This window comes from Helianthus annuus, chromosome 8, assembly GCF_002127325.2.
Source record: "Helianthus annuus cultivar XRQ/B chromosome 8, HanXRQr2.0-SUNRISE, whole genome shotgun sequence".
Classification (NCBI taxonomy): Eukaryota; Viridiplantae; Streptophyta; class Magnoliopsida; order Asterales; family Asteraceae; genus Helianthus; species Helianthus annuus.
The window spans coordinates 162,856,399-162,866,490 of record NC_035440.2 but is presented as its reverse complement, the minus strand read 5'-3'; the positions used below and the strand labels follow the sequence as shown (position 1 = coordinate 162,866,490).

The 10,092-nt window shown below is 32.6% G+C and overlaps 1 protein-coding gene across 1 annotated transcript; it reads left to right on the top strand.

Annotated features, from left to right (window-relative positions):
* The first annotated feature begins 7,949 nt into the window (after positions 1-7,949).
* LOC110901718 (protein FAR1-RELATED SEQUENCE 1-like) lies at positions 7,950-9,859 on the top strand. Its single transcript, XM_035976170.1, has 5 exons — positions 7,950-7,982; positions 8,213-8,574; positions 8,962-9,550; positions 9,643-9,702; positions 9,779-9,859. The coding sequence occupies exons 1-5, from the start codon at positions 7,950-7,952 to the stop codon at positions 9,857-9,859; spliced, it is 1,125 nt and encodes a 374-aa protein (XP_035832063.1).
* Positions 9,860-10,092: the final 233 nt, after the last annotated feature.

Sequence of the window (10,092 nt, the reverse complement as noted above, 5' to 3'; positions counted from 1 at the left end):
TAATTCATTGGATCTGCTTTTTCATGCTTAGCAATTTTCCCTAATTTTGTCTTCAACACTGCCCGACCAGCCACGAAACGGGTTTCCCTGAGCCCAACAAGCGTGTTTCCCTCCTGCCCAACTGAAAACAACAATAAATTCTATCGTAAATATGTTAAGATTGACACAAATGATAAAATATGTTATTGTGCTTAAATATGTAATCAAACTACTAATATTAGTTATTTAGTTTGTTCTAAATTGCTAGGTTTGGATTGCAATGTGTCATATACGTGGTTTATTTATCGTGTCCATTATCTGCTATCAACAATCTATAGTTCTTTGATTAATTATCCATAAAGAATAAAAATTATTGTTTAGTTAAAATTTCAAATTCAAAACTTCGCCTTCCCAACTTTGTTCATTAGAATAAAAATACGGGACAACTCGCATCAAAACCAAAGATAAAAATATTCCAAACATAATCCTAGTGCATTGGTTGCAAGAAAATAAACAACAATATGAAAACGGGAGATTTACGTGGTTTGTTCGGCTGACTTCATTTACGGGCCGTAATCAATGTAATTCTTTTATTGTTGTGCCTCGCTCGTGAGGAATTACAAGCATAAGAAACAATATGGGTATGTTTGGCAAAAGTAGATGGTGGCTGGTGGCTGGTAGCTGATGGCTAGAAGCTGGTAGCTGTAGCTTTTTAGATATATTTGGTGTTTGACAGAGTAGCTGAAGCGTTTAATAAAATGTATAAAATGACCAAAATGGACATAACTAAAAATTTAAAAAGTTTGTGCATTAAAAAGTTCATTATCTAGAGGTTAAAATAGTCATTTTTCCCTAAAAGCTCGTAGCTCCTTATAAACGCTACTAGTAGGAGCGTTCAACCGAAAGCTTCAAGCTCCTAGCCTAAAAGCTTCAAGCTCCTTCAACCAAATAAAGTTTTTTATTAAGTAGGAGTTTTTTCTTAAAAGTTTAAAGCTAGAAGCTCCTAAAAGTTCATAAAAGCTCCATGCCAAACATACCCTAAGGGGTTGTTTGACAACTTCTGAATGGGTAAATGTTGAAATAGTAAGAGGTCTAAATCACTAAGTGTTGAACTAGTAATATGTCTGCATCATTAGGAGCCAATATAATGCTTAACCATTTAAAGGCAAATGTCTGACCAATTCAGATAAGAGGTCTTAACCATTCAGACTCAGTATGATGCTTAACATTTAGAGGCAAATGTCTAAACCATTCACACATCTGCTCGCGAAACAAATAGTCTGAAGTCTGAACCATTAAGTGTTGAATCAATAAAAGGTTTGAACCATTAGACTAAGGGGAGTGGAGCATCCTTTTGATGGGGCGTCTTGTGACACGTGGCGCCACGTCATATTAGAGGATTTTGACCAAAAAGGGGGAGTGGGGCAACCTTGCTGGGTGGGGCGTCTTGCGACACGTGGATTGATATGTGGTATTATTTATAAAGGTGGGATGTATTTAAAAAAAAAAAAACTTGGGCCAAACTATCCGTTGCCAACGGATATATGCATGGGAAATGAAAAAGTTGGGGCGATCTGCTGGAGACGGGCTGGAGGGGGACGCCACCCAAGACGCCAAGGGGGGCGGTGTTCCAGGCGACTCCGGACGACTCGGGTGGGGAGTCGCCCCACTCCCTTCAGTCTTATAAGAGCTGAAACAAGTGTCATCGTTTGTAGTAAAGGTTGACTATGAGTTGGTTTTTCTAGGCACTTATACTAAGCCAATTTAAAGAGTCATCACTCCAAAGACCTAGTAAAAAATGTTGGTTATATTATGCAATTTCATGTGATATACAAAAAATGTTGAAGAACATAATCTGAATGATGATGTTATTGAACTTTTGTACTACGAGTAAGTGTAGAAGATCTATGCTTGTGAAATCTGACAATATTTCTACAAAAACTTATATGATAATTTGAAGCCAAAACAGTAGATAAATTTAGTGTTAGTGTAATTTCTATAAGTCACTCATTGGGTTTAAATATATGATTACAGAGCTTTGTGGTTAATCACTATTCAATACTCCATCAAATTAAAATTAACTGAAAGACAAAATGATTTTACCAAATCAAAATAGATTACATGCTTTCTAAAAATCCTATTTACACGCGTGAGTATGCGAAGATCTCTATATATACACATCCTTTTTTGAACGGCTAACGAATCCTCTAAATGGGCTACTGGCGAAATTCACCACATCGAGATGCACTCGCCTCCAAACCGGGGAAAACCCTCACCTAGGGCCGAAGCCTGTGAACACTCGCCCGAAGGCACGACAGTGCGGTGAGGTAAAACCCGCTCAGTTCAAGGATCGAACTAGCGATCTCCGCCTACTCGCCTAGTCTCCCATCATCACCAGATGCCGCGGAAAATAATGAGGAGAGCAGGAATTGAGTTTGAGTCCTTTAGAACACCAACTCTCTCTCATACCACTCCACCACCACCTCATTGGCTATGGATACCCATCTTGATTACATAAAGGAGTTTATGTTTTTGTTAGAGGGTTTTGATTTTAGTCCAATGATTCACCAGAAGTTGTTATCGAACTAGTAATATTAATCTGTTCTTGTCAGCTTTGGATCAGAGTGTGTCATTGTATCCACTTGTTGCTTCACTTGTTTGATTGTGACATAAAATATGACTCTTTGATTTAATTTTTAACAAAAAAAAAAAAAAATTAATAAGGTTTCGATGATTTGTATTTAGAATCTCCATCGTCTAGAAACAAGTATATCTCGGGTCAATAATTTTCCCACTTCACGGCTTGGTTTCGCATACAAAAATTCGTAATCAAGGCTTAAATGACTAGAATAATATGATCCAAAATACATTGAAGTTGTAATCACAGTTAACTAGCTAGTGTTAGAAATCTCATTGGGATTTGGTGATGCTTTCAAAATGTTGTGTTGGAATGGAATCTCACAAAGTAGATAGAAAGAAATATTGTAGCTTTACCTAACTTTTGTTAACCTACTCAAGGATGATTATCAATCCAAAAAGATATCAAGTGTTATTTGGGTTTGGATTGAAATGATAGGCCGGTCCCTTTGTAGACTCACTTCATGGAGGTCACGATAACCTGTCGAAAGGCGACTATACTATCAAAGACATTGCATGGAAGTGTAACACTATATTCTTTAAAGCTCCTCGTAGGTTCTAAAAGTTGTTAAGTCTTCACTCGAGATTATTTTGGGAAATGAGGAAGACGAGATATGTCTTATGTAGGTATAATAATATAATTCTGGAAAACAGGCGGAGCGGAGCGAGGCAAGGCGAGGCTGGTAAGATATCAAAAGGACCAGGAATTATTACTAGAGTTAAATGTCATTTTATCCCTGTGGTTTGGGCCATTTTGACTGTTTAGTCCAAATGTTTCATTTTTCACCTGTGGATCCAAAAAGGTTTCACCGTTGCCATTTTAATCCACTGGTTTAACTTTATCCGTTATTTCTCTTAAAGAGAAGGGCAATTCAGTCATTTTATATGGCCGAATTGCCCTTCTAGTTAACCGAATTAAATATAAAATGACCGAATTGCCCTTTTCGTTAACAGAAAAAATGGATGAAGTTAACCCAGTACTCTATAATGGCAACAGTGAAAGCTTTTTGGATTCACAGACAAAAATTGAAACATTTGGACTAAACTAGCAAAATGGTCCAAACCACAGGAACTAAAATGACATTTAACTCTCATTATTATTATTATTATTATTATTATTATTATTATTATTATTATTATTATTATTCATATTATTATTATTATTATTATTATTATTATTATTATTATTATTATTTCCATCTCTTTTCTTATCACACATTGAATCATGCCGTAGTGATTCCATACTACTAATCAAACACATCCTAGGTTTATGTAGGCCATATGACAAGGAACTTTTCATAATCTTAAGTGTTATTGGATTTTGATAATCTCAAGTTTCATCGGTTGGTCGATAATAATCTCAACTTTAAAAATATCCTCTAACGATCCCAATGTGTAAGAATTTGGCCCTCATCGATCATTTTCTAACATATAAGAATTTGATCTCCTAATAGATTCAAGTGCACCTGTAGCCTCCTTAATAGACTCAAGTGCACTGCAGTTAGAAAATGATCGATGGGGACCAAATTCTTACAAGTTGGAATCGTTTGAGGGAATTTTTAAAATTGAAATTTTTATCGACCAATAGATGAAACTTAGGATTATTAAAATCCAATAACTCTAAACTTAAACTATAATACGTAAAGTTTGATTTTATATTGTTTATCTGGTAAAATCATAACTAAAATCGACTTGAGCCGTTCCTTTTAATATGTTTCTAATCTAATTCTAATATATACATACGTATATAACAATGTATTTTTACTTTTGAAAATTTAAAACTGGGTTGGACTGAGTTGTTAATGGCGTCTCACATGCAACTATCGGCCAAGTAGTTTTGGGCCCCGCCCACATGGTATGGGCCCCAACCACTACAATCGGTGATTTAAATAAAACCCAATTGTCATTATTTTACATTTTATAATATTATTTGATATCTAACCCAAATCAAGAATATCTTCATATTTGAGTTTGTGATAAATAATTTCAAGAATCTAATTATGGTTATAATCCTAAAACTTTGTTTTGTTTATGACAATATTTGGATTTTGGAAGAAAAAAAGTTATAGGTGTTGCAATATTTAGATTACTTACACCAAGCGTAGTCATGTGATTAGTGGGTGTTTTTTGCCCAAACCCGTCCAACAACGCCCCGACCTTCTGGGTGTTTTACAACCAAAATTTTGAAAGGCGTTTTATAAACAACGCCATGGCCCCTTGTGTGTTGACCAACCATCATTTTTTGATGGTTTTTTGTCCAATAACATTTTTTGATAGTATTTTTTGTTTAATTCTATTATTAAACCCCTTTTAACATAATGCCCCACATCTCCACTACACCTATTTATGAAAAACACTCAATTGCTGACTGAACTACCAAATGGCACAAAACGTCTCAAAATAGAGCATTATTCATGTGTACCACTACACATCTTTCTTAGGATAAATGTAGAACTATATAGGCATACATACTCTTCACTAAATGATTAGGCGACTATTCCTTTAAATTATTAAAAAGCACAAGTCAAAACAACCCCTGAATTTGACGTGTAATCTAAAAAAAATATGTGTGTGATTTAATTAAATATATATTTTTTAAAATTGACAACTTCATTGTATCAATAGCGATATTTATAAAAATGATAGGATCATGTCAAATTTAATAGTCGATTCAAAAATTCATAATACTATATTACTAACTAGTATTAAGCCCCTGCGTTGCAGTGTTTGTCAAAAACTGTGTTAAGTAGTAGCAATACTATACTATTGTCAGGGACCAACAACACCAGAAAAACTCGTAAAAACAAAATAAATAAAAACGGGAAAAAAGTATCGCCGAGCGAAAAGCAGACGTAAAATCTTTGAATCACGCACGCTCGTTGCTGAGAAATTAAACCAAAACGTAAAACATAGAAAAAAATAACTAAGTCCATCCAGGACCCGCGTGTTGGACGAACTTGTCAAACGTACAAAAATAGATATGACGCGACGGGTCAGTCAAACGGGAAAAAATATACGAAAAAATGTTGAACCTTACACGCACGTTGCGTTAAATCACAAAATTTAGAACGAAACGAAAAACTTGGGAAAGATGAAAAGTATAGTGGACCAAAATTGAAAATAAAAAAGAGTTGTGATTAAATTGCAAACGATTAAAAACTTTGGGTTAAAAGTAAAAAAACAAATGGTCTAAATTGTAAAATTGAAGTTATTTATTAATTTTAGATAAAAATAAGGATAAAAGTAAGTGATATCTACATACAGGTTATTAATTAATATTAATATTAAAAGAAATTTATAAAACAAATATAAATAAAATTTATGAGGTTGAAGAAGAGAATGCCATGTGGCATTATTTGGAGTCTTTTATTATAAGTTAGATGTACAATTATAAAAATTCAAAAATTTATATATGACGAGATTAATGAAATTCGTCGTCACGTTACAATAAATTACAAACTATTTTATGAATTATACAATTATAAAGTATGCTGTCAATAGTCATTAAGGGTGGGGATCAAATAAAAAGTTTATATTCTATAGGAAGTATAGGAAGCAATCTTAGCCGTTCATCTGCTATTTTTAAAATTTTGGACGCGTTGGCTTTTTCGTCATTTTACATTATCATATCTTCTTCCTAATACGATTCTATATTATGTTACCTCTCTTCTTATTTCATCAATTTCATAACGAAATTGAAGATTCTATAACCCTAAATCGCAATCGATCGCAAATTCACCTTTTTTCAAGCAATAATCTTGTTTCGTTCGTCAATTCGATAACCTCAATGTGACTCTGTTGGTAAGTTTAGCTTCAATTTTGAGTAACTTTTAAATTCATTGTTTTACGTTTTATAATTCGTCTTTCTGTTATTAATATTTGATTTTTCATAAGTTTAATTGTTATTGTTGTATAATTTAACATAATTTGTTCGTTTTGTTTCTTCATCAGTTATTGCGTTTTAGTGAATAGTTGCGTTTTATGATTTAATTCACATTATATGCATACAAACTTTAAATTTAAGATTGATGTAATATAAAGCAATAACTGTCATTGTTGTACAATTTTAGAGTTTTGTTCGTTTCATATATTGTTTTGTTTGTCCATCATTTGATGCGTTTTAATGAACATATTGCGTTTTATGCTTTTAACCATATTAGTTCATATACAAACTTTAAAGGTCTGTATTTTTAAATTTTTATTAACATATTTTGATATTCAACACTAAAAACATTATTATATAAGAGGTATTGCGTTTTATAGTTATTTGTTAATTGTTTCAGATCACATTTCTAAGTGGGAGGAACGTGTATGCTTAAACAGTGGAAGAAAGTTTTTCAAACCTAAAGTTAGTGGATCCATTAGACCTCCTGTTGGAATGTTTTTTAAATCATTTGATGAGGCTTTTGCGTTTTATTAGAGATATGCACTTGCTGCAGGTTTTTCTGCAAGAAAAAAATACCTCTTGGAAAAATGGTGGTGGTTTAGTGAAAATAAGATATATTGTCTGCTCAAAAGAAAGATTTCATGTTAGCAAAGAAATAGATTCTGGTTCAGTTTATGAGAATAGTAAAAAGATTTTTAGACGCAATAGAGGTTCAAAAAGAGTTGGATGCAATGCTCATGTGAAATTAATATTAGATAACAATAATATGTTTAAAATCTACTACTTCGAAGAAGAACATAATCATATCTTTGTTGAAGATGAAGATATTCATTTCTTGCCGGCTGCCAGAAGTATTGATTCTGTTAAAGAAAGTTTTACATCTGGATTGTCTGCAATCAATATTGGACATGTTAAAGCATTCAATATTATGAAAACAATGTATGGTGGTTTTGGTGAAGTTGGTGATAGTAAAGTTGATTGTAATGAAGGGATTTAAATCTTTACATAGGAGAGTATGATGCAGAAATGGTAGTTAGACGACGACCTTTCTGGGCTGATGAGCAATCAAAAACAAATTATACAGTGTTTGGTGACATAGTTGGTTTTGATGCTACTTATAAATCAAACAAGTAAGTTTTTTTCTTTTATTGCGTTATATATTCTATTGCGTTATATATTCCTATTCTATTTTTTCTAATGCTTTATTAATTTGTTTTATGTAGATATGATTTGGTTTTTGTACCATTTACTGGGATTGATAATCATTTTAGGAATGTCACATTTGGTGGTGCATTACTTGGTTCTGAGACTGCAGATTCTTATAGATGGCTTTTAAGGTGCTTTGTTAGTGCTTTTGGAAATGAGCCTAAAGTTGTTGTTACTGATCAAGATGCTGCAATGAAGAGGTATTAAGGATCTACTTTCAAGAAGTAGGCATAGGTTATATATGTGGCATATATGGGAGAAATTGAAGACAAAGGTATTATATTGCGTTTTATGATATAATAAACTGCAATTTTTATATAAGTTTATTATTGCGTTTTATGTATTATACAATAAGATCCCCAGACATTTTTGTCAATAGAATTGCTTTTTAATATAACAAAACAATGGCGTTTTACCATTAATGCATTATGTTTATTATTTTCATGATATTGCGTTTTAAATTATTGCGTTTTATGTTTAATAATTTTATTGCTTTTTATACAGGTTGGTCCTGTTTTGTCATCAAACGTTGATTTTAATACAAGAATGACTCATGTTGTTTGGAATGATACTATTATTCCAGAAGATTTTGAAACTGAGTGGCATTCAATAATTTCTACTTTTGGATTGAAAAATCATGAGTGGTTAAAAGATATGTACGATCTTCGATTTGATTGGATTCCTTCTTATTACCATGAAGAGAATTTGACTGGTCTTATGTGTACTACGTCAAGATGTGAAAGCGAGAATTACTTCTTTTGTCAATTTTGCAATCCAAGATGTACACTTGTTGAATTTTTCACTCATTTTGAGACTGCAACGGATTTTCAAAGGCATGAGCATAGGAGGAATGATCATGATACAAGGTATATTCAGTCTAAGACCTGGAGTGACTTTGTATTGGAGAAACAAGCATCAGAAATATATACCAAAACAATTTTTAAAGATATTCAGATTGAAATTGATGTTGCCATTACAAAGTGTATGTCAAAGTCTCATGATACTGTGGGTGATGTCCAATATTATGAAATAAAGGATTTCAAACAGCCATGCGCATCTTTATTCAAGGTAATTTTTTAAATTTATAGAGTTTTAAACATCTATTACGTTTTATTTTTTCCATCATTTGTTGCGTTTTATCATTATATGATCATATACTTAATTTCTGTATTATATTTATTATTCATTGCGTTTTATATTACATTTCACTAATTTTATCTAGCTTTTTAATTTTATTTACAAGTTCAATACAGCAAACAAGAAGATGGTTTAAGTATAAGTTGTACTTGCAAACGGTTTGAACAATTTGGTATATTGTGCCGCCATATACTTTATGTTCTACGGTATAATGATATAACTGAGTTTCTTAGAAGATATGTTCTTAGAAGATGGATGAGAGATGTTGTTTCATATGGATCAATTCATTGCAATATTCGGTTTGATGAAACTGGTAGGAATAGTGAAATTGATAAAGTTTTTAGAGAAACCGTTGTTGCAAATGAGTATGTGGTTAATAGGTTGGTTGGGGATTTAGATGAGCTGTGTCGATACAGAGATCATATTAAAAATTATATTGATAAAGCGGATGCGGTTATGGTTGCTGCGCCGCCTCCTAGTCGCAAAGAAAGATTTGCTGATATTGGAGGGAACTTAGAAAAGTCTGATTCTATGATTCGTGTCCCGATCAAAATAAGGACCAAAGGATGCGGTGTACAAAAAAGGATCAAGTCTAATCGTGAGATTGCAATTCAGAAATCATCAAAGATCCAGAAATCGTGCCGTGTATGTGGTGGAAAAGGACATAACAGTCGCACATGTAAAGATAAGGTTTCTTCTAATGCTGTAGGTTCTAGCAATACAATGTAAGTATGTATACAAATTCTGATATTAATAAGAAAGAAAATTTTTTTGTCATTGCGTTTTATGATGTATAGGTTTCAGCTCTTTTTGTTATTGCGTTTTGTGATATCCTCCATAAATATCAGCTTTTTTTGGTTAATTGCGGATAACAACGGTATATTGTTATTGCGTTTTATACATAGAATAATATATTGTAAATGGAATTTTTAGATTATTGCGTTTTATTATAACACAAATCAAATTAAACAAGAAATGCAAGTGGATATCATTAACATTGCGTTATATAGATGATGATAGTTTAAAACAAAGATGATGTTTACAAACCACAAAATTAAATAAAAATTACTAGCAAGATCAGCATCATGGATCAAAGTTTGTTTCTTCTTCAGATGAGAACCCTAAGCTTCCATTAGGGATTTCCTCATCACTTTCAGATTCAGTCCAAAGTTCAACCTGTGAGACTACTGCCTTTTGAAGCTTCTCTGCAAATTTGCTAGCAGAGTTGTTGATGATTGGTATTTCAG